The following is a 23,789-nucleotide window of genomic DNA, read 5'->3' on the forward strand; positions in this document are numbered from 1 at the left end:
AATGAATAAAAAAATTGCGGGGGTTATTAAAACCCCCCTTAACTATTAAAAATTACCCACATTTACGGAGGTTATCAAAACCCCCGCTAAATAACCCCCACTAAATAGCGTTTTTTTTGTAGTGATGTACAATACATTTTTATAACTTGTAGGGCTTAACCATGTTTTATTTTGTGTATGAATTCATCATTACTACTTCTTATAAGATGATAATTAACTTTGCATTGAGTTGATATAGTAGTTTAACACTTTATCTTTAAAGTAAGTGATTTAATTTGTGAATGGAAAAAACTTTTTAATCAAGCTCTTACGTACTACTCAATTAATATACTCTAACCCTTCATTAGCTATAATCTCTTAGCTACCATCGATCGATGAAGTGATCCAAAGTTGAGGAATTTAATGAAATTTATTTATTTGTATTGATAAATATTCGTATATACATGTGTAATTGAAAGATTTCATATGGAAAGGTAGAAGAATAGAATGTTCGAATTGAGTATTCCAAATCTTTTGTAATCTGATATCGTGGAATATAGTATTAGAATAAGAAAAAGAAAAGAAGGATGAGTCATTTGCAATTTTCAAATGCACTTGATGAGGAGGGTGTATTAATGTCCAGGCGTGCTGGGAAGCTGGACATATATGGTGAAGTCGGTGGAGATATGCTTAATTTGTACCATTTGTACTACTCGATCCTTTCTTTTCATCCATCCCTTAGCCGCAAAAATCTTTGCCCACTTTCTTTTCTCCTCATATCTTGGATTTATATTACAAAATAGAAATTGATTTTAAAATGACTAATATTCACAAATTAAGAAACACACCTAGCTAAGAATCATAATTCATTTTATAGGGTAAGTTTAACAAACTGTTGAAAATTACCACTAAGTGAACTTTGTAATTAAGGTAAGAATTAAAAAAAGACTCAATTCTGAACTCAGTCATTGAATTTAAAAAGTGCATTACTCAATGTACGTGATTTGCTCATATTTATATTAGAAACCTTAGGCTAATGCGCGATTGTCTCATAACCATCTAACATCTTGCTTTGGTTTTAAGGGTTAGGTGTGTTTGACCTAATCAACAAAATATCCGAAATGTATAATGGAGACTATGCATCTCATGTGGCTACTCGCGTTCTTAGACTTAGATTGCCTAAGCCTGACTCAATCCTTGACACATTACCCGCTGTAGGAAGTTGTCTCCATTAGTCCATTGATATTCGGTCGTCCAAGTAAACAACTTTTAGCTCATATCATCAGTATCTAAATCACCCCATAAACAAAGTTAAATAAATAAAGGGATAATTTAATTAATTAGGCTTCAATTTGATACCAACTTTAGAATGCACTCTACTTGAAATTTTTCTTTTTGTTACGAAAAAGAAAAAGAAAAAACAGCACTCTACTAGAGAAAGTCACTCATATAAAAAAGGTGTAAAATATGTTGATAACTTGATATAGGCTTTGTTTATTTCACACACGCAAACAACATCGACCCAATGCCGACATGCCTGTTGTGACATATCAGTATTACAAATTGGTGTAGTTAATTTCAAAATTTTCATACATTATTACAAATAACGTAACTAAATAAAAAATACAATTAATTTCATAGAAATTAAGCAGGATATGATAAATATGTATCAATCTCCAGGTCTGATATGTATGTGTTCATTTTTATGCAATTAGAACTTCCCTGGCATGCAAAAATGGGAGTGTCTCTATCAACAAATTAAAAAATTTGATATGAGAAGATCAATTTCAGGGCATATATATGAAATACGGGGACCATATCCCCTACCCTGTAATGATGTCGTTACTGTTTGTGATAATATAATTGAAGAGGAAGGAGTGATTCTCTATCATTGGCCGGCGCACTATTGTCATGCCAACAATATTATTAATTTGTGTATTCTATTAGGACTTAGGAGTTGCTATTTTCTTTGAATTCTTCCTCGTTGACATATCCCCATCATTATATATCTATATCTCTATCATTAACGTACGTTGAATTGAGTCAATTGACTCACTGTTAAGTCAACCATTTTTTGAACATCATTTGCATTTTTGTTTTCACAAGACTGCTCCATTAACACTGTGTGCATAGAGTTTTTAAAAAATCTGAAGATTCGCATTACAATAATGATCGTGCACACCATATTTTTGTAGTAACGCATTTAGACACATGTAGCTTGTGATAGTCGGTTTAGGACGATGCCTAATGCATATCACAAAAACAATGTACATGAATTAGAACTCTTCTCATCATAAATATATAGATTGATTGATAGGTAGGATAGGAATAAACTTATTTTATGAATACTAGATTTGATGTTAATTACCTTATTTATTGCAGATGTGTGCTTGAATTTTGAAGTTTCTTGAAGTGAAAGCCCTCAAAATGAATGGAATATTTTTTTGTACGTGTCGTATAATATGGAAAGGAGCACAGCGTCTATTGATGGTGATCTGTCATTGTAGTCAGGGGTATCATGGATTATGGGTCGGTGCCAAAGCCATATATGGGCCCATGCATGGCTTCAAGGACCAACCCAAATATATGGAAAAAAGACTATGTTTTTTCCCTCATCAGTTAGCAATTTTTTTTTTCTTGTTCCTAGTAGGATTTCTTGATCTTACCACTTAATTTGGTTTTGGTTCCAACCATTGCCTGGGCAATAGCATCTTTAAATGTTCAACTTTCAGAAAATACTTTCATTTATAGCTAAATGCAAAACTTAATTTAACTGCATTTAGCCGAAAGTCTGACTGTAGGAAGTAATTAATGATGATTGCTGTAAATTTAGATCTATTATTTGCCATGTACAGGGTACGATTATAACACCTTCACAAAATAAATATTCTGCTAAAAAAGTCAAAAGCAGGCACATGCTCAAACACAAACAATGGTGCATGATCACGAGACTTTCTATAATAAACACACACACATAAGTGATTTGCTTGTAAGGTAAGTGCCAAGGTCAAATGTTGTTTGATCATAATCTTACCAAATGGTTGGTTAGGATCAACCTTTTTAAAGAAACCGATTATAGTGATGATATTAGTGGAAGTCTAGGAGATAAGGCTATGATTCAATTATAGTAGGGACAACAAAGCAAACGACAGTTCAGAGTTTCGGCTAAAGATAGCAATGGCAGAGAGAATGAGTTATGATTGTGATCCTTCTTAATCTGCTTTTTATCAAAGGAAGAAATATTTGTGATGGAATGTCCAAAGGCATTGGAACCATTATATGTGACCGACCATATATATGACCACCCACTCCACTGCCTATCTTGTACAAATAAGTAAGCTTATTAATGTACTTTCTTTATTTTTCATTTGATTGGTTTTGTTTAATTTTTTTCAAGTTTTTGATAGATGTCGTGTTAGAACTTTCATTATTGCTTAATTTTATTCCCAACTATATATAGCTCTACTATAAGTCCTTGGAATTGGAGTTAAATAGATACCGTTATTTTAAAAGTTGGTAGTGAGAACTGTGAATTAATAATGTTGATATTTATGTTACTTTTGAATGTAGAGGTGAAAATGAGATAAAAAATGTAAAATATTGTCGTTCTATGAATGGACAGGATTGAATTTAAAAATGTAAAAGGATAAATATAAGAAAAGTCATGTGATTTTTAAATTGCTTGGATTGATAGGGGAAAAAAGAGAATGAATGACAAAGTGAAAGAAATAAAAATGAGTGTATTTTAACTACTATTTTACCCTCTTTTAAATAAACCTATATAAATAATTAATCTCATTTTAAATGCAACTTAAATTTTAAGTGAATTCTAAAGTAATTTGTGAAATTAATTAATTTTTCTAAATTTATTGTAATTAAATTTTAGTTTATCTCACCCATTATTATTTTATGCTTTTTATAAGGGTTTCTCTATAATACAGGTAGTAATTGTCCTTATAATCCACCTTCCATACTCATGTGATGGTGAGAAGATTGCTAAGAAATTCATCAGTTTTTTAATTTGCTAGTGTTTTTAACTCGTGCGTTACACGAGGAATATGTCTATTGTATTTAATACATCAATACCTTGATTATTAAAAATATAATAAACAACAAACGAAATAGAAGAGTCTGAAATGATGAGCAAAGTTGATGGACCGTCCCAAGACTTGGGCCAAGTAGACATGATATTGTTGCTGGGCCGGTCAGATTACTCAAGAGGACATGTCCGTCCGGAATTACTCTAGAACCAGCATGGGCATAATACCTGGACCAAGCCAGTCAAGTCACTCAGTTGGACCTGTGTTGGGGGAGACAGTGGAGCCCATGGGCCGAGGAGCAAGACATCAAGAGATATCGACGCCACATCTTAACCCAAAACCTTAAGGCATTAGGTTTATGGGTCACATCTCTTATAAACTCTTCTCCTCACCCAAACTTAACCAATGTGGGACTCCAACTCCGCACTTGAATTCTCAACAATCTCCCCCTCAAGTGCGAGTCACCTCCACATTATCATGGCTCCCCTCAGCGGAAGCTTATCCACTCTTGTACCGCCGTTCGCTTCACCGCATCAACGAAACCCGCTGTCTAGCCACACCGCTAGGAAGACTTTCGACACAAGGAGCCGTAACCATGGCTACACCAACCATCGGCTCTGATACCACTTGTTGGGGGAGACAGGGGAGCCCATGGGCCGAGGAGCAAGACACCAAGAGATATCGACGCTACATCTTAACCCAAAACCTTAAGGCATTAGGTTTATGGGTCACATCTCTTATAAACTCTTCTCCTCACCCAAACTTAACCAATTGTTGAGAATTCAAGTGCAAAGTTAGAGTCTCACATTGGATTTTTTATCCTTAAATTTGTACTATTCTCTAATGACATGTTTTCATTTTTTTTTTCTATTTCTCACTTTTTTTTTTTGTAATTGCATCACTCATCATCATATATCTCATTTCACTCTCTTTTCTTTATATTTTTCTTTAGTGAAGGTGGAAATGATTTGTGAACAAAACTATTGGTTTTCACGACTGTTCCAAACATTTGCTTGCATTCATGCTAAAGCCTAAAAAATATCCAAAAAGTTTGTATTAATGTATTAATTAATCTTAACTAATATCCTTTTTTTTAAGGAACTAATATCCAAATACTTTTTAGTCACGACGGATTTGTTTTATGTAAAGAGGTGTTTACGAGGGTCCAATTTTTTTCATCTGATCCAGACATCTATAGCTCTTTTTGGCAAAATAGGCTTTAAGAATTTTTTGCTGTTGATCATAGTAGGCTTTAAGAATAGAGCAGATAAAAAAAGGGTTGTATAATGGGTCAACTTGCTTTTATTGATAGTTTGATCCGTGGGCTATCTTTATTTGTTCAGCACATGTCCATATAAGCTTACCTTTAGCTTTTGGTCCACATTATTTGTGCCAAGCAGTTTTCTCCTAGCACCATCCACTTATGAATGGAAGAAAGTAACTCCTTAGCTGTTCAAGGTAGGTTATATATACCTTTTTTACCAAAAAAAAAAGTTAGGTTATACCCTTTTGTTTGGAAAAAAAGGTTGATTATACTTAGAGCTATCAATATGGGTTTTGCCTAATGCTCTACTCGGCTCACAAATGTGTAGGGTTAAAAAAAATTGATTCACATTTATTTAGGGTACAAGTGAGTTGGCTCACTAAACTCATAGGTTATGCGAGTTAGAGTCATGTTAGGTTTAAGTAGAGTTGAACCCAATTTTAATTTTTTTATTTACTTGTTATTGAGTTTATTTCATATACAAGAGAAAGGAAAAGAAGAAAATGTTGTGAGTAAAGATGTGAGGTTAAAAGGAAAAGTGTAAGGAAAAAATTCTATGACAAAGAGATGGATTATGAAAGGTAGTGCTTAGAGGAGGAAGAATATGAGAGAAATAAAAGCAGAAAAAAAAAGCATACTCAAAAAGATAGAAAATCTTCATAAAAAATGGAGGAATGTTGACCTTAAAATGATGGAATTAGGCCTCCCATCAAGAGAGCCTTCCTCACCAAGGTGGAGGCTGAAAATATGTATTTGCAAGGTTTGATGTGGACGTAGGAAGGTAAAATATTATTTGTTAATTTTTTGACATACTAAAAAGTGACTCGAGTTTGATTGACTTACCTTTTGACCAACTCATGGGTTAACCCACTTCGACAGTTCTAATTAAACTTTTCCCGGTGAGATTTTGATACATTCACTCACTTTTATTCGTTTTCATTTTATCCTTCATCTTTTCCCCCTATTACATCACTAATCCTAGAGTTGTAAGATTACACTTATTTATTTAGCGCTACTATTCCATGTTCATAGAGTTGAAAGATCATTTGATTCGGAGGATAAATGGCCATGAGGTTGAAGCTTGTGATAGGTAGATTCGTGTTTATTCTGGATCTGAAAAAGTTTACTATTTCCGTAATGGAGAAGTAAAAGAGAATTGTCATATTGAAATAGGTAAAGCACTTCTTTCAGCAGCTTAACTTTCATCTCAATATAAAAAAGCAATTTTGTTTTAAAGTGGGTGAGATGTTGAGCAACACATAACCACAAAAATCTATAGTAATCTATATCGATTAATCTACATCCTATGCAATGCAAATCTATCAACTGTTGTGGTTTCACTTTCATTCCATTGCTATCTTTATTTTTATTTTTAACCAAGATATCTCACTGCCAAGTGCCGATAGTCGTCAACAACATACACGATATAGCAATATAGCATGAAATGTGAGTATGATATAGAGTGGAAAATTTCATATTATTAAAGCAACTAAGATCTGAGGTAACATTAAACAAAACATAGCAATTAAAACATATTATGATTATGTTTAATCCATCACACAAACTCACAACTGATCACACTGTGTAGGCACAAAAGAAATAGTCTCCTTCTCAAGATCATGGTTCACCAAAATGTTCTGCTGCTGCACATTGCCAAAGATAGACATGCCATTGGAAGCTCCCATGGCTAAGCAAGCCACACCCAACTTTGAATCAGCAATCATATAGTTTTCAGCAGGCAACTCCAAATCCCCACCTTTGAAATGAAAAACCAGCTTAGGAACTTCCACTTGGGTTGTCTCTGATGGAAGGCTGAAACAAACATCAAGCCCAGTTGAGCTTGATTTATCTAATTGAAGATTTGATTGGGAAATGAACTCCTTCTTGAGTGTATCAAAAACACTTTTTTCCAAATAAGTGATTGTGGTGCCTGAGTCTATGATCACACCACCACTCCCATCATCAGAAACATCAAAAATGGATTGCTCAATGGACAATTGAGTGCCACCAACAGAGATTCCTTCAAGGGAAAGATAATAGAAAGAGGGTTGTGATGGATTTGTGAGAAGAGGTGTAGAAATTGCATCTTTTGTTGCTTTTGCAAGAGAACCCAATAACAGAACACTAGCTTTTGAATCATCCATGGAGGTTAAGCAATAAGAGAATTTAGCCTCTTTCATTTGAGAAACCAATGACAAAGGACCTCTCCCAAGCCCAACCAACCCAGAAGCTTGTTCAAACCCTTGACCTTCATTGTCTTCTCCACAGCCAAAACCAATGTTCTTGATGGATACTCTGTTTTCTGATACTCTGTTTTCTCCAGAGTCCCCAAAAGTGAAAGTCTCTGTTCCCAGAATCCCCTGTGTCACTGAATAATCACCGTATGAATACTGATATTGGCAACCGTTACCATGGCAAGTTGAGGTTGGTAAAGCACTGCAAAGGTTGCTATCACATGAAAGCTTGGAAAATGATGAGGATTTCTCAGGATCGAAAATGGGTGTGGGTTGTTTGTAGCATTGGGAACAAGGCTTACACTGTGTCCATATGAGATCACTTCCAGTGTCCAAAACTGCAGGGTAAGATAATGGTGGGGTTCCAATGGATAACTCCATCAAATACTCACCGTTTCCTGCATGAATTGGAGCTTCAATTTGTGAAGAATCTTCTGATGTTGTAGCTGCTGCTAGAACCATTGCATTCAGCCTCTGAAGCCTGGTTTTGCTACGGTTGATCCCATGTTGCACACGCTCCAGTTTTGTCAGATTCTTCCCTGAATCAACATGGTGAAGATTGACTCTGAATCCACCATGGTGAGGGTGAGAGAGTTTGTGATTGTTCAGACCATTGGAAGCTCCTCTGGATGTTGAAGATGTTGGATCAACAAGAAGAACCACCACTAGTAACAGGGTCAGCAATGTGACAAATGATGAACAAGAACAATGTGGCAACATGGCTTAGAAAATTGAAATGGTATACTGAATTAAGAGAAGGAGAAGCAAAGTGTGATGTGAATTGTGAGAATGTATGTAGTGATATATATATAAGGTTATTTTTGTTGGAAGAGAAATGGTCCTAAATTAATGAATTAATCACATGAAAAGTGGAGCATGCATGATCTTTGTAACGTTTTCCGTTCGAATGTGGTGGAGAATATAAAGGGAATCGTGGGGGCTTTTGAAGAAGACCAAAAGGGGAAGAAAATAAAGAGAATTTTAATTTAACTTTTTGCTCAAAATAAGAATAAGAGGAAATGAAAGATCAAAGATGTTACTATATTTCAGGGGAAACAGAGAGACGTCATAGGTTTGATGATGAAGGAGGTTGAGATATCAGTAATTAGTACCGGGTCTTGCGTTGTGGTTGGTAAAGATTTTTAGTTTCCAAAACGTAATGACATTACTTATCTAAGGCAACATTGTTGTGATAAGGCCAAGAGTCATGAACAAGTTTAGTTTACAACATGTTTGAACTTTCATTAGATCACCTAGAATTGATTTTGTGTTCTAGAAGCTATAAGTTTCTTCATTCTATACTTATTCCAAAATTGATTTTTAATTAATAGGGAAGTGTTCTGAAAATCAGATGAGACCGGCTAGTTCAACTAGTTCAATTATCAGTCGAGTTGTTAAATTATTGTGAAAAAAGTAACTGGTTTTCAAAATGCAATAAGAGTTTTTTTTAAAAGAGTTATTGGATTAACAACATGTTTGAATTATCTTATTTTTCATTGAAATCAATATAATATATAAACTACTCATAGAAGAACCAATTACTCACCAGCATGTCCATAACAAGTTTTCTTTGTCTTGGAGTTAAGGCTTGGAAGGGACTATTGCTTTGCTTTAGGAATGATCATTTTGTATTATGTAATTCTCTTTTCTTGTTGAATGTTTCATATTTTCATTAACCTAGGACTAGGAGCAATCATCATGTATAGTACATGAATTGGGTGAACCACATAATTGATATAAATCATTAAACCCGTAGAAAAGTAGTATAGCATATAAAATAAGCTTGAATTTTTATATTTTAGTTTGTAGCTACATCTTTTTGTTCTACCTTTTGTCCTCACCTCACATCTCTTCCTTTATTTTTCTTTCCTTAGTTTTGTTTGCAAAAAATTGTGAGGATGTTGGATTAGATAGGTTGGGTGGGACAAACAGGTTTACTAATTGCTCCCAATAGTGGAAACTGAGATTTGTTTCACTTCCACGCATCCTTGAGAGGAAAAAAAGTTAGGTTGATGATCCTTTTTAGTTAGGTGATGAGAAGGCCTTATAGACAAAGATATTATGCCAATTTTTAATTTCTTCTGAGATACATAACATATGCACATATACTGATATACGAGTATATGTAAGTAATTGATGTATTCTACGATTTTCATTCACGTAGATTATCTTAAAGTTTAGGGATTTTTTAATAATTGTGGTGGAAAGTGGAAGCTAAATGATCACTGGACTTGCCAAACCACCATAAGTAACTGCCAAGCGTGATACATTTGTGCCCCTTAATGCAGCAATATCATAACTACTGCAAATTAACGATAAGTAACAGTTAAACTCCTCCCAGGAGCCAGTAATAATATTTAATTATATGATGCAATTATGTATTATGGGAAAAATTCCATTCCTATTGAGAGGATCCTAATCCCATCACAACTACCCAATTCATAGTTTGCTATTTAGTATTTACACTATATTTTCTTGATGTTTAAAATATTTTACAATGCAATGTAAGTGCATAGAAATTATTCTCTCAAGGTGTGTTGTGAGTTGAAATTTGGAGGGGAGATAAGGGAAAATAGAGGCATCCAAGAAGCTCTCCCATTGTTTGTGAGTTTTTAAAAGGGAGTAAGGGTTTGTGGTATTTCAAGAAACCCTACAACACCGTCTCTTATCTCTTAGTATGTTTTCTAGTTCCCCGAATTAGGAGTTTTAGACTCCCAAACAAGGGAATGACTTAGCCTCCTTCTCCCTCCCTTGTCCTCCCATTGCCCTCAAAGTCTTCCAAATGCCAACCACATTGACATTTTTAACCCTTAGTAACTATCAAGTGTCTACTAGATTTGAAATGACGTAAATCCAGTGATAGGTTTAGGAAGATCACCTACATTAACCCCCCAAACAATAATACTAAAAGTAAAAATAGAAAAAAAAAAAAAAAAAAAAGAGGCGGGTCCCTAAACATGTTTGACATGTTCCCTTTGAGTAAAGCTACCTCTTACTCAATTCTAGCATCATAGCATATAAATCATGGCACCTCGGCTCCTCACTCACCGTTCAACCAGGCTCCTACAACTCTGCAACATAACATCACAAGGCTCTAGAACATACCTTAGTTTGTGCTTTGAAAACCTTCAAGACGAAGATGGCACAAAATTTAGCGTGTTTGTTTTGTGCTTTGTATAAATATAAATATGATTTCACAAATTTAAGACATAAATAGAAAAGAAATTTTTTAAAAGCGTTCAATTGAACACTGATTGGTCATGAGTTTTAAAAAATCCAAACGAAACCATAGTCAGTTTTTAGAAATTCATGATTTGAGAATTTATCTCTATGTGAGAACGAGGCAATGAGATACGAGGGAAACACATATGAAACGTGTCTAATGTTCTACTCCTACACCTTAATTTTAAGCAGAAAAATCATGGTAATAATGCAATTGCTTCTCATTTCTGGTACTCAATAAGTGCCATGCTTCTAACACATCTATCTGCATTTCCTTTACGACTCTTGAGTAAGTAATAAACGATATCTAAGATTAATTCTAACTGAAAAGAATGCACATAAACCTTGCAAAGGAGTATTCGATAAGCAAGGGTAGCAGAAATAAATAGTACTCGAGACATTAAGCTTACAGTAGAATATCGAATACATCATCTTTGAAACTTGAATTTGTAAATTCTATTGACATCAGAAAACATCTGAGAAAGTGTGATCAAGCCTTGAACATAACACATGATAAATTTCCATTGATCATTGGCTACTGCCTCCAGACTTAAAAAATCAAAACCAATGACACATGATCAAACAAAGGACAGCCTCGATTATGAGCATCCAATTTTTCATTCAAGACAATGGCTTCTAACAAGGGTAAAGATAAGTTGGTACAATATGACATCACATAATAGTAATTATAAGCCGTAAGACTTATGCCTAGATGTGCTCTTACCCAATATCCGATTAGCATGCTCTTCTTCCTCCTCCAGCTTCTTTCTCCGAGCAGCCTCTTCTTTCTGTCTTTGAATCATCTCTAATTCCCTTTGTCGTTCCTCCTCCTTTCTTTGCTGCTCTAGAGCTTCTCTTCTTTGAGACTCCTCCACTCTCCTCCTATTCTCTTCAAGCATCTTATCCAGCTCTTCTCGCTCTTTTCGAGCTTGCTCCTACAGGATGTCAACAAACAAACACATCACAATCCTCAAATTATACCATTTTTTCCTGTGGCTGTCAATTACATGTATGCTCTAGAGATGAGATCAGAAAAAACTATTGAAGAAAAAAATTCGAATCAAAACTTTAGCCAGCTACACTAACGTTAAAAGTAGTATGGCAGCATGCACATGTTTATACAAATCACAAATAATACATTTGTCAGGCTTCACAGGGAGAGATACATACAGTACAACACAGTTGCCTCATACCTCAGGATTATAGCGCTAATGAGTGAAGATACTAAAAGATATGGAAATTCAAGCGAATGTCCCAGTATTAATCTTGAACCAAATTTGGAAATCTCATTACATATCAAAGAACCTTCTTATACTCTACTTAATGTTTTAAACTGACATGACTAACACATTTGAGGATCCTGGGCTTATCAAGGTGGCACCTTGTTAACCAGATAAAATATGCTTAAAAGGTACAACATGGTTTACCTACTAAAATTATCAATTGCTGGAAATATGATACAATTTAAATGGTTGAAACCCTGTCAAATATTATAATGTGATTTATTTGCAGAATAATCAATAACTTTCCCCTGATGCCTTAAGGAATAAAAGGAGAAACAATAAGAAAACTCTCAGTTAGACTACTTACTTCTTTCCTCCTGGCTTCGGCAAGAGCATCTTCCTTTTCTTTTCCAAGTTGAGCTTCAACATCATCAAATAATGTCTTCACACCCTCTGCCACACGTCTTTCAATTTCTAACCTGACTTCGTCTGAATTAAGCTTCTCCTCAACATTTTTTCGAATTGCTTCTTCGATTTTTCTTGCTGTCTCTTCTTCCAAAAGTTTCAACTCTTCCTCATGTTGACGCCTGCACCCAAATGCAAATATCGGGGAACATAAGTAAATGACCATTGATGAAAAATAAAGCACAAACAAGTCATAATAATTTCCATACACAGAAAACAGCAAAAATATATTGAATCAACAGCTTCACGTACATATCTGTTTACTAAGTTTCTAGCCAGTTCATCATCCCTTGACATGGAAAACATCAGCTTATTATGCTTACAAAGCATAGTTTCTGATCCATAACAGATGAAGTTTCTAGTGGAAGAGTAGATAAAGGAGGCAGCAAGTGTTCATCAAAATTAACAAGTTGAACTATGCAATCAGTAGAAGAATGAAATTAACCTGTTTCATTTTCAAAGCGAATCACTTTTCTAATTAATGAAATTGCTTCTAATTAGTTTACCTTTTGTTTAATGGTGATGGTGGTGGGTCTTTTTTGGGTTTAGGAGTAGGGCTGCGTGAAGGAGAGTGTGAGGAAGAGCTTCTGCTTCTATGCCTTCGACGCCGCCTGCTGCTTCGGGAAGAAGGAGGAGGAGAGTATCTTCTTCTTCTTCTTCTACTACTTCTGTAAGACGGTGAGCGCGATCGTGACACGCTACGACCCATCTTCTTCGAAATCACAGTTGAGCTAAGAAAGGGACCCTAATCATGTTACTAGTTTAACTGTTTTCATTTCAAAAAAAAATAAAAACAACAGTTTAGTGTGGCTGCTGGGATTCGAGCCCAGGTCTCCACGGCCACAACGTGGAATTCTTACCACTAAACTACAGCCACTTGATGCTATGATGTCTTCCAATAGTCATCTATGACTAATACTACTTTAATCTATATAGTTATATTCAACATTTGCAACAGGTACTCTCTTCAGTCTTCACGTTCAAAATGAAGAACTCACATAATAATGTGCTTTTTTTTTTTCACATAGTTTAGTTCGACCTTGCAATTATTTTTCTACAATCTTATTTTCACTCCATTTCTCTTCCTTTCTCACACTTGTTTTTTTCTATCACATCATCTATTATATCTCACATTTGTTTCTCTTCCGCTCTTATATTTCATAAGTGGATTAATAACCAAATCATGGATGTGTAAGTTCAACCGTGTGTCCCCCAGGTCAGAGTATCCAATGCTTGGAGTGTTAAGATCCAAGATGACTCTCTAGTCCAAAGCAATGAGATGCTTTGTTTGTTGGCCACTTTTGGTATACTCATGAGTCGGGATGGGCTTAAAGCTCCTAATGCAAATCTCCGGGCCAGTCATGATGGATTCAGTTTTGTCGTAGGTTTTAGCCTTTTGTATGGATGAATTGTCTGAGGTCTCTTAGAATGAGGAGGGTTGCCTTTTTCCCTAGCTCGGGAGGTGAAAAATCATCTTTGCAACTGGTTTAATGTCAAGAAAGGGAGCCATTTTGCCTGCTCCTATTTTTGCTATACTTGTAAAGAATCTCATTTTGGATGTCTTTGTTGATCACTGCTTGAAGAAGATCCTTCTCAGAAAATTCTAAAATTTGAAGGTCTCATTTAAATTTTCATTATCACACTCTACCAGTCAAGCACCCTATCATGGCAGGTAAATTTTGATGGTACACCCATACACCACTCATATTCACCTTAGAAGCCACCACTAAAATTAACTTGATCAATACATATAGATTAGCCCCCACAACCTGTCACCTGGAGAAAAAACGGGGGACCAAAAGAAAGAATTGGGATAAAGAAATACAAGAGGGTAAAAGATAATAACAATAATGCAAACTGGAAGAAGCATCACCCCCGCAAGAATTTCAGATGATAGCACTTGAGCTTTCATTGCATACAAAATATGCACTGTCTCGTTTCTGCCTGCACAATGTGAGAGTCACTTGAATTCTCTTGGTATAAGATGCAAGAGCTGTGACAATGAGAAAAGTATGGCCCCATCTAACTCAATGGCAGGGTTGCAATGGATGAATCTAATTTCTTGTTCTACCAGTTTAAGACTTGTGTATCACTTGAAATGGTCTTGCCGAATAACTGTGATTAAACTGAAGGGTTGTTCATCTTCCTCCTTCTGTTTCCAAGTTTCGCCATTGCCTTGGATGTACCATGATACTTTTGGAGACAAGGGACTGTAAAGATCTGCATGCGATGAATAATTAGGAAATTTCTTGCACTTTTGGAAACAGCATTAGCCTCTCAACTTAAACATAACTAGTAATAACAAAAAAACTTCAATCGCACTGTCTTATTATGCTAAGAAATCCAAGTCTGTCCTGAATGTTGACTATATGCCCTCTAGGCCTCTAGCCAAACATTTTTTTTTTAACTTTTCTCTTTGAATGTCCCTTAATTCTCCACCAGAACAGATTAGCCATGACATAGGTGTATATTCATATATGTGAACTATAATTTGGAGCTCCAAGTGCTTTATGGAAAATGTCTCATAAGTGCTTAGAGTGAAATTGGAAAAATCTTATGGCATGAGGCTTACAAATCAATTATCCTATTTCTTCATTTTTAATCAATCAGAAGAAAATGATATATCTATTATTATTGAACAGTTAACTTCTCAAAACTTGCTAAGAACCATTGAAGGTTCCATATCTGCATCTGGATAGTTGTCGCTTAAATGGTAGAGTATATTTCTGCAGTTCTGCTAAACAGCCCATACAGGGAAAGACCTTAGTTTAATGCATATGTACTACAAATAAATTAATTAATTTGCAAAGGCTAGGCATCTCCTTTCATGATGGAGCAGTTCGTCCTGATTTTAAGTGTTTTGGCAGGAAAAAGAGGCTAACAGATGTTACGCCAGGGTTCAGTTTTAGAAATTAGTAATTAGAAATAAAATATAAAACCATTCCCGTGTCTTCACCCAAAAGTTTAAACTTCTGCAATAGTTAATTCATGACATGATATCAAAGCCTCTATGCCTAAGTAGTTTTAGAGTTCGATTATTGTTGTCCCACTTATTCAAATAAAAATTTGAATTTCAATACAATATATCTAAAGTAATGAGCATCTTTTTCATATTATCTAAAGTTTGTATTGAGTTTTAGCCTTGGGTGTAATTATAGTATCAGACAGTAGAACAGTTCAAGTTACCCGATACTAATAAAGTTTTTGATTGCAGCTTAACACAGGGGCACATAGAGGAGTCCTTATATCATCAAAGCTACCCTCACCTAAGTGCATGAGGAATTACCTGTACTGTCTGGAGGATCTGGTTCTCTTGTACTGTGCAGTACGGCTGTTCCAGATAAAACAGTGATGAAGCCACAAAGCTCTGATGCAATATTGCTTATACTTTGACCAGAATAATCCTAAATAAGAAAGGTAGAGGAGGTGGGATTACAACAGATAATTGAGCACTTGATGCATGAGGTGCTTCCTTAGTAGCGTTTCTCATTTGTTTCAGTAAAATACCAACCTTAAACATGATTGCGCTAGCTAATATTGTAAAAGATGTGAACAAGGCATAATAGATAGGAGAAACAACTGCTGTGTTGAAAATATCCAGAGCCTGCAATCATGCAAATTTGATCACCATAAAAGCCCAGATTGAAGACCAACTAATTAGCAAACAATGAGACGACAACTGAAAGGCAAGTAATCAACGATCTTTGTAAATAAAATTCAGGAGTCAGGACTTCAAGATTATCAGTTTAGGGGGGGGGGGGGGGAGAGGGTCCAGGTCAAGCATTACATGGATGTTATTTGGACTAGAAACTTACATATTTAACTTATAGATTATCTCAAAGACTACTGAAAGTTACTTTAATTGATATGGGATGAAAACTTCCACAGACAAATGTTAGTAATAGGCGCGCGACCAAAGAAAAAGAAAGGGATCAAGAAGCCTAGAAAAATACAAATGTATGATCACCTCTAGCAAACAAAAATGCTTCTTCATACTAAATACAAGCAGATGACAAACATAATTGAAAGCCAGCATTGTAAAGGTTATATTATTCTTCTAAAGGGAAGATAAATTAAGGCTCTAATTTCTTTTATGTCATATACCAAAAAGCAACTTTACATAAAAAGTCAAGAGTGTTACTGACCATATTAAGGTAATTTAATTGAGTAATGATGCAGGAAATAGCAACCGTTGTGAAAATCCATGTCGGAATGTAGAAAAACTGGTTTGCACCATCCAATGTAAGTTTTATAGCAATGCCAATTGCTTTTACACTCATGACCTGAGAAACAAGATATCTTATTAGAAGTGTAACCTGTGGCGTTGAACTTTGTCATCTGTTGTGGTGAACCGGGAAGGAAAGAGTCACTTACAGTTAAGGATCCAATTATGGAGCATATTCCAATATACACAAAAATATTAGTCTGGCCATAGCGGGGAGCACAATACAAAATCAGAAAGAATGTTACAGCCATTGCTGAAGCTGTGTACATAAGAAATGCTGGATACCAAAACAGAAAGCAGAAACATCAGCAGAAATAAACAAATAAGGGTGTATTTAGATTTCAGTTGAGATTTAGAAAGCACTTCCAAGCCAACGGAAACAGTGAGTTCCTTTCAGCTCCCTTAGAATTCGTGTTTTTCTGTAGAAATTGTCTCGCAACACATGTGAACCGAAAACCAAACCATAGTTTTACCAGATAACTTGAACGAAAACACATTAATTCCAATGCAGCAAGAGTGAAAGGAACTATTTACTTTCATTGGGTTAAATCATAAATGTGCTTTCAAGTTGATCTCAGTTTGAATCCAAACACAGCCTAAATCAACAATGATACATACAACAACAAGCTTACCTGGTTGAACAGCCAATTGCCATATTTCCAGCACAGAACTGAGAGACTTTTCCTGAGGCGCATGGAGCACAATCATAGTGGACCCCACTATACAGAGAAGACACCCTAGCATACCCATCTTCTGCAGCTTCTCCCCCAACATGAAATGTGCCAGGACAGCACTAGCCATACATACCCAGAAGCAGAATCAGCTCAAAAATCAAACTTTTAAAATCCAAAAAGCAAAATTGAAATTGGGGGCCCAAAAAAGAAGAACATTTTCACCTAACAATAATACTCAAAGCACCAAGTGGAGTAACAAGCACCGCAGGGGCATAAATGTAGGCAACAAAATTCGCAATCTCGCCAACAATCACTGTGAAAAAGGGAAACCAGAGTCAAAATCAGAGACCAAAAATGGGAAAATGCTGAAAGAATGAAAGATAAAGAAAGTTAGGTAGATGGGTAGGTTCTTAGTTCTTACTAGTAACCATTCCAAGCCACCAAAGAGGTTGAAGGAGATAACCATAGCCACCACCACTGGCGCGAGAGCCGCTGAGGGTGGCGGCGCGTTGGAGACCCTTTTTCTTGATGATGAAGCTGGAGCCGATGAAAGCGCCGGAGACAAGAGCTAACACGAACCCGATCAAATTGCTTGAGTACATCACATTCACATTCACTATCTGTAACTGCGATGAATAAATGTTTGCATTCGCAGAAATGGTAAAGATGAAGAAGAAGAAGAGAAGGTGAGAGAGTTGTGGTCAACTCAAGAACAATTCAACAAACAATCAACATGGAAACTCATTCCCAGACTCTGGGTCTGTTGTTGTTGCTTGGTCTGGTTTTTGTTCTGGCGTGGCGCTTTTCAGTGTCCGGTTTGGTCAATGGCTTGTGGGAATTGGTAAGTGCGTGTTTGGTTCTGAATATTGCCGTCAGGAATCGATTCATTTTTAATTCTTGTCTTAGGAAGAGTACGGGGGGTTTTGGATTTAACACCCCACCCATTAGGTCCCCCGCCCCACATGAAGGGGCGAAATTACCAGAAAACCAGTTGATTAATAACGGTAAATGATTACCCGATACTATAATGGGTAATCATTTACCGATCGTGTTTAAAACATATAAACACGACAGTTTGGGTTTTGAAACCCATTATTTCAAAACCCAAATTTCCCTCCCCAAATCGCACCCTCTTCAATCTCTCCCAAAATTCGGTTCCACCACTTCAATCTCCCTCAAAGCTCGGTTCTAATCATCATCAAAGCTCCCTCAAAGACTCATTCCATTACATTCAAAAGGTAAGTTTTGATTTTCAATGATTCTCACATTTCAAGTTTGAATTAGGTGAATGATTGAACACTAGGGTAGTTGATTGATGATTAGAGGTAGGTTTTGTTGTGTTTTGTTGCCTGAAATTGCATGAAATGAGTATGGGCACGAGTGGGGCGCGATTTGGGTCTGCTTTGGTTCACTGTAATATCGGAAAATCAGAAAATGATTTTCCGATATGATAATGGAAAATGATTTTCCGATATGACAGTGCAGACTTCCAAAATTTATTTCCAATATTTAACATGGCATGTATTTAACTTCCAAGATTACTTTGCTGATTTGTTAAGAATTGGAAAAGATCAAGATAGATTTGAGTTTCATATTCTTAATGTTTTGTAATTAGGAAAGTTGTTTCTTGTTTTTGTTTGCTAGTGATGATGGTTGCTTGGTAGTGGATTAGTTCTTAAATTGACCTTAACACAGCTAGAAATTGTTAATCACATTCACATGCAATGTTGCTATTTTGGTATTTCAAAATAATTAGAGGTTTTAGAGTCTTGATATAGAAATGACGGTTGAGTTAGAACTTACAAGTTGTCCTTTATGTTAATTCTCTATATTTTCCTTTTGATATCGTTAGTTGCTAAATGATTGGTTGGAAATTTCTGGATTAAGTAGAAAAATGACTCAAATGATATGCTCATTTGTGAAAATGCTTTACTTATTATGACAAGTATTGTTAAATTTGTTTATTTTGCACAGATAGCGAGAATGAAGGGCGGGAGGAAGAGGTCGCGACATGCTTCTACTAGTGAGGATCCAGCGGATCGACACGAGCGCTTGCATGCTTCTACCAGGCGCGGCGACCATATTGCAACCACTCAGGCGGTAGAGGCTTCGGCACCGTCTCCAGCTCCGTCAGCTACTCCAGTCGGGGCTCCGTCTGCTACTCAGGATGCGGCTGAGCTGGATCCTACTCCGATGGCTGAGTTACCTCGTCAAGAGACATCTGGCGAGGAGTATTCTTCTGAGCCTAGTGGCGAGGAGTCTTATTCTGAGGCTAGTGGTGAGGAGGAGGAGCCTCTTATTCTCCAGGAGGAGATTGATGCTGCTGATGTCGTGCCAGAGGATGTGGCACAGGGCGGTGTGGATGACCTCATCCAGAGGGTGGCACCGTTTCCCGGGGGGCCTGAGGATCTGTCGCTTCTTGCGCATTATCCCGACCACAAGGCTCCTTGGACGTGGCAGGCACTTCTACGCACAGACCCGCGGTACGATAACCGTCGGACACTAAGGGTGACCACTGTTGGGGGGAAGGTATGGAACCTCCCCTGTGATGGCGATTCAGAGGCCCATACACATGTGCGACAGCTGCTGCAGCAGACGGGTTTGTATCACCTGCCTTGGTGCGGGTTACCGGAGATAGACCCACCTCTCATACTGGCCCTTGTTGAGAGATGGCATGAGGAGACGAGTAGCTTCCACATGCCGTTCGGGGAGATGACTATCACCCTGGACGACGTGTCGGCTCTTCTCCATCTTCCCACGGGGTCGAGGTTCTACACTCCGGGCAGGGGGAGCGAGATGAGTGTGCAGCGCTCTGCGCCCAGCTCCTGGGAGGATCTGCTGCTGATTATCTTGTTGAATTTTAGGCGGCGGGTGGCCAGAATATCCGGTTCCTTACTATGAAGGCCATGTATACGTCTGCTTTGGATGGTATGTCTTAATCATTACTTTATTAAGTTGTATTTATTTTTAGCGTATTATTAATAACTGTTAACTTAATTCATTTCATTGTAGAGCACCGCTTTGAGGATGCTGCTAGGATCTGGCTGGTGAACCAGCTTGGTGCCACCTTCTTTGTCAGCAAGAATGGGGGTTACCACACTACTGTCTACTGGATCGGGATGCTGGAGGACCTCGGTCGCGTGTCGGAGTACGCGTGGGGTGCGATTGCGCTGACATCGTTGTACGAACAGCTTAGTCGTGCGTCCCGCAGGAAGACAGCCCAGATCGGAGGGTTCACCTCCCTCTTGCTGTCATGAGCGTATGAGTACATATCCAGCAGCGTCATCATCAGGACGGAGGTACCCGGCTACACACAGGACCAGCCTAGGGCGCAACGGTGGTCCACGTCCCGGATCGCGCATTCCGGACTCGATGAGAGACGAGTCATGCTGGATGAGCTTACATTGGATGATATCACATGGACCCCATTTGAGGACCATCGGGCTGTTCGACCGCGGGATCCCAGGGCCCTCAATTCCGGCTACATCAGGACACCTTACGGCCGGTCTGTGAGCCGACATCTACCGGAGAGGGTTATGCGCCAGTTTGGCTACATACAGGACATCCCTCGACACCCCTCTGAGATCCAGACGACGGGGTCCCTTGCTGAGACCGCAGATGCTGCCTATGCTGAGTTTGAGCCGCATCTCCGCCCTCAGGGGATCCCTACTACATATCCGGGAGAGGCGGTGGAGGGTTACATGAGGTGGTATAGCAGAGTGTCCCATGTGTTCATCATCCCTGAGGATAGGAGGGAGGAGCTTAGTGCCGTGGTAAGTTTGGATTCTAAACTTGTATATTATTTTTATCCATTCAATTGTGATTTTTGTTAATGACATTTTTTTGTATATTATTTTTATGTAGTCTGCTATACGTAGGGGTGTGGAGTTGTTGGAGCAGTCACTGGAGGTGCCAGGTGCTCTTGCTCCAGGGACACAGTCCCGAATCCTCACTGAGAGGGCGCTCGAACTCTTTCGACGGAGTTCCTTCGTTGGTACCCAGGGAGTTGCCTTTTCTGCTATTCGAGGAGCCGCAGCTGCGGGAGGCAGAGCTCGTGGAGGCAGACCCCGTGGAGGCGGAGCCCGTGGAGGCAGAGCTCGTGGAGAGGGTGATCCTGGAGAGGGTGTTCGTGGAGGTAGAGCTCGTGGACCCAGAGGTCGTAGGGGGCGGGGTCGGGGAGAGTGATTTTATTACTCTTGTTATGTGGGATCCATTGTTATGTATATGTTAGGACTCTTTATGTTATGTTATGACTCTTGCCTCTTTTTATTTACATGTGTTCTATTTTTAGTCTTAATATTATGACTCTTATAATGAAAAAAACAGTTACAACGACAACATAAATAATCCAAAGCATGTAATAATCCATGACAATAAGTTAAACGGTTACACAGCAACCTGCAAGTAAATTGCATACTTTAATCAAACCATGCTTAGTTGTCCAAAAAATGAAGCAAGTTTCAAGTTTAGGTTCTAGGGGATAGACCTTTTGGAGAACGAGAACAGATCCAACAGTTATGTCATTCGCAAATTCACTGTAGGTAAAGGCCTTGCGATTGATGCTAGCATCAACAGCACCCGTGGGGTCCTAAATTTTTGAAATCGTTTGAGAAGTAAATAATAACGGTTAGAGAAGGGGGACCAAAAGCAAGGCCTTACAAAAGCAAGGACAAGACATACCTTGAGGGTAACTTTCGCATCTCCGAACCCATTGGGAGTGCAAGATTTGATAACAGCAACAACATTCTCCACCTTCTCAACGTTCGCTGTCAGAGAGCCCAGCGGAGTGGCAATTCCCCACTCTTGCAGGGCTGATAGCCAAGCATGTGAGTTGAAATCAGGATCGGTTTCGGTTGATCCGTGATCTAGCACACGCCTCACGATTTCCTAGGTCAGAATTAGTGGTGTGTTAGGGGTGGATCTACGGGCATACATGGCAGCCTGGATGGCGCCAGCCGGGCCAGGAATGAGAGGACGAGAGCTGCCAGAATTGTTGCTTTGACGTTTGCAATGGCGGACGAATGGATTTGGGTCTTGTTCCATTGTGTAGAAAGAAGAGTAAGAAGAAGAGGCAAGACACAATAGACAGGAAGATGAGGAATGAAGAGTAAGAAGAAGAGGCAAGACACAACAGAGATTTATAGCAGAGCAGAATGGTCAAAAGATTTATGGTGTACTGGTGGATGGTAGAAGTGTGGTTGGGGCTGGTGGTTGAGAGTAATGTCAGGGTTGGTGGTGGAGGGTAATGAAAATGACAAGACCTTCATAATGAAATGTTAATGACAAGACATTGATAATGAAATTAAATGACAAATGAGCTATACTATTCAACGTACATCAAATTAACATTACCAAAAGTACACGCATGAACCTGCCAATCTACGGTGATGTCTAAATAGTTGTCATTAACAACAACCTGTGGATAAGGGCCACAAAATTAAAATTACAGAGAGTTTACAAATTAATATTACACAATACAAGAACATTCAATCTGTGGTGATGTCCACATAGTCCGCATGACCACTAAAAACACCAAGCCAAGCTTGGAATTGTGCAGCGTACATGTCTAAATGTGGACCATATGGGTTGCGCCAGTATTTGGAGGCAAGATCAGCATGCCAATCCCACTGGGGAGCAATAGTCGGCATAGGATGTCCAGGAGTTAATTGGAGCTACATTTTAGAGAATAACCATAAAATTAGATAACTTCCACATACAAAAATTAATCGACAAGCTAGTAGGCAACTAAAATATTAGTGTATTTGGTCAAAATATACATGTACCCAGTGATTTGTCACATGTCCAATAGCTATAACAGTATGCGCATCTGGTGGACCGGCTCCTATCAGTGGAAAGTATGTGTTACAACCCATAAAGGATAAGGATACGAGAACCAATTGGTACTTTGTGGCAACAAGGTATCCCATCTCTGGCAGTTGAAACCATTTAGTGAGTCGTTCATGTAAGCCATCAACAACCTTTGTGCCCCACATCCTATTATACATTAACACATTGGTCTCAAGTTCTTCTATCAATGTAGCCCTAACCCAAGGCCAACCGTCCTGACCGGCGGAATGCCCCAGTAATGTAGCAATGGATCTATAGCCACAGTTACCATCATCCTCAACATCTGTAATTGTGTCAATATATGGATGGAGAAAGGCTGGAAAGTTACACATGAAATGGCTTGTATCAGACTTCTTCACACGCTTCTTCCTCTTTGCTGGTTGTGAAGACTTCTTTTCCTCTTTAATCTTCTTGTCAGTAAGTTCAAACGCTGAAGGATCACGAGTCAAGGATCCTATTGCTTGACCCTTGGGTGGTTTGCTCTCCTTCAACTTAGGAGTGAGGTTGGACTTTATCCGAAGCTCAGGAGTACATAGTGTACTGCTTTCAGGACAATATATCGCCTGAAGCTTCCTCCTTACCATACTCTGCCCTCCAGTATCCAAAGAATGGAAAT

General features: G+C 38.0%; 4 protein-coding genes and 1 non-coding gene across 6 annotated transcripts; 1 reads left to right on the plus strand and 4 right to left on the minus strand.

The window, feature by feature from the left end:
- Positions 1–6,741: 6,741 nt before the first annotated feature.
- On the minus strand, positions 6,742–8,633 carry LOC130714810 (aspartic proteinase nepenthesin-1). Its single transcript, XM_057564769.1, has one exon. It carries the CDS (start codon positions 8,235–8,237, stop codon positions 6,849–6,851), a length of 1,389 nt encoding a protein of 462 aa, XP_057420752.1. The 5' UTR covers positions 8,238–8,633; the 3' UTR covers positions 6,742–6,848.
- Positions 8,634–11,112: 2,479 nt separating this feature from the next.
- LOC130714833 (uncharacterized protein At1g10890-like) lies at positions 11,113–13,880 on the minus strand. The gene is made up of 3 exons (XM_057564797.1): positions 12,934–13,880; positions 12,330–12,549; positions 11,113–11,674 (listed from the first exon to the last, which is right to left on the minus strand). The coding sequence occupies exons 1-3, from the start codon at positions 13,134–13,136 to the stop codon at positions 11,426–11,428; spliced, it is 672 nt and encodes a 223-aa protein (XP_057420780.1). The 5' UTR covers positions 13,137–13,880; the 3' UTR covers positions 11,113–11,425.
- Positions 13,233–13,304, minus strand: TRNAH-GUG (transfer RNA histidin (anticodon GUG)). The gene has a single exon. It is a non-coding gene; the product is annotated as a tRNA-His (tRNA).
- Positions 13,881–14,028: 148 nt separating the features above from the next.
- LOC130714817 (probable magnesium transporter NIPA7) lies at positions 14,029–19,420 on the minus strand. Of its 2 annotated transcripts, XR_009011459.1 has the most exons (9): positions 17,748–19,420; positions 17,549–17,639; positions 17,285–17,445; positions 16,802–16,929; positions 16,573–16,710; positions 15,939–16,031; positions 15,714–15,831; positions 14,301–14,647; positions 14,029–14,203 (listed from the first exon to the last, which is right to left on the minus strand). XR_009011459.1 is itself a non-coding variant. In XM_057564776.1 (8 exons), the coding sequence occupies exons 1-8, from the start codon at positions 17,926–17,928 to the stop codon at positions 14,517–14,519; spliced, it is 1,041 nt and encodes a 346-aa protein (XP_057420759.1). In that variant the 5' UTR covers positions 17,929–19,420; the 3' UTR covers positions 14,029–14,516. The 2 variants fall into 2 exon arrangements, 1 of the variants encoding a protein (XP_057420759.1); XM_057564776.1 differs by having other exon boundaries at positions 14,029–14,647.
- A 22-nt stretch (positions 19,421–19,442) lies between these two features.
- Positions 19,443–21,588, plus strand: LOC130714823 (uncharacterized). The gene is made up of 3 exons (XM_057564785.1): positions 19,443–20,254; positions 20,339–21,099; positions 21,191–21,588. The coding sequence occupies exons 2-3, from the start codon at positions 20,713–20,715 to the stop codon at positions 21,509–21,511; spliced, it is 708 nt and encodes a 235-aa protein (XP_057420768.1). The 5' UTR covers positions 19,443–20,254; positions 20,339–20,712; the 3' UTR covers positions 21,512–21,588.
- Positions 21,589–23,789: the final 2,201 nt, after the last annotated feature.

This window comes from Lotus japonicus, chromosome 1, assembly GCF_012489685.1.
Source record: "Lotus japonicus ecotype B-129 chromosome 1, LjGifu_v1.2".
Taxonomy (NCBI): domain Eukaryota; kingdom Viridiplantae; phylum Streptophyta; class Magnoliopsida; order Fabales; family Fabaceae; genus Lotus; species Lotus japonicus.

What these genes read in the sequence shown, in the direction of transcription:
- LOC130714823 (XM_057564785.1), top strand. Translation starts at nt 20,713, where the DNA reads ATGCTGGATGAGCTTACATTGGATGATATCACATGGACCCCATTTGAG. An exon ending in GGGAGGAGCTTAGTGCCGTG is followed by an intron (nt 21,100 to 21,190) that starts GTAAGTTTGGAT and finishes ATTTTTATGTAG; the next exon opens with TCTGCTATACGTAGGGGTGT.
- LOC130714810 (XM_057564769.1), bottom strand. Translation starts at nt 8,237, where the DNA reads ATGTTGCCACATTGTTCTTGTTCATCATTTGTCACATTGCTGACCCTG.
- LOC130714817 (XM_057564776.1), bottom strand. Translation starts at nt 17,928, where the DNA reads ATGTACTCAAGCAATTTGATCGGGTTCGTGTTAGCTCTTGTCTCCGGC. An exon ending in GTGGCTTGGAATGGTTACTA is followed by an intron (nt 17,640 to 17,747) that starts GTAAGAACTAAG and finishes CCTTTTTCACAG; the next exon opens with TGATTGTTGGCGAGATTGCG. An exon ending in CCATAATTGGATCCTTAACT is followed by an intron (nt 16,711 to 16,801) that starts GTAAGTGACTCT and finishes CTTGTTTCTCAG; the next exon opens with GTCATGAGTGTAAAAGCAAT.
- LOC130714833 (XM_057564797.1), bottom strand. Translation starts at nt 13,136, where the DNA reads ATGGGTCGTAGCGTGTCACGATCGCGCTCACCGTCTTACAGAAGTAGT. An exon ending in CCATCACCATTAAACAAAAG is followed by an intron (nt 12,550 to 12,933) that starts GTAAACTAATTA and finishes ATTTGGGTGCAG; the next exon opens with GCGTCAACATGAGGAAGAGT. An exon ending in CCGAAGCCAGGAGGAAAGAA is followed by an intron (nt 11,675 to 12,329) that starts GTAAGTAGTCTA and finishes GACATCCTGTAG; the next exon opens with GAGCAAGCTCGAAAAGAGCG.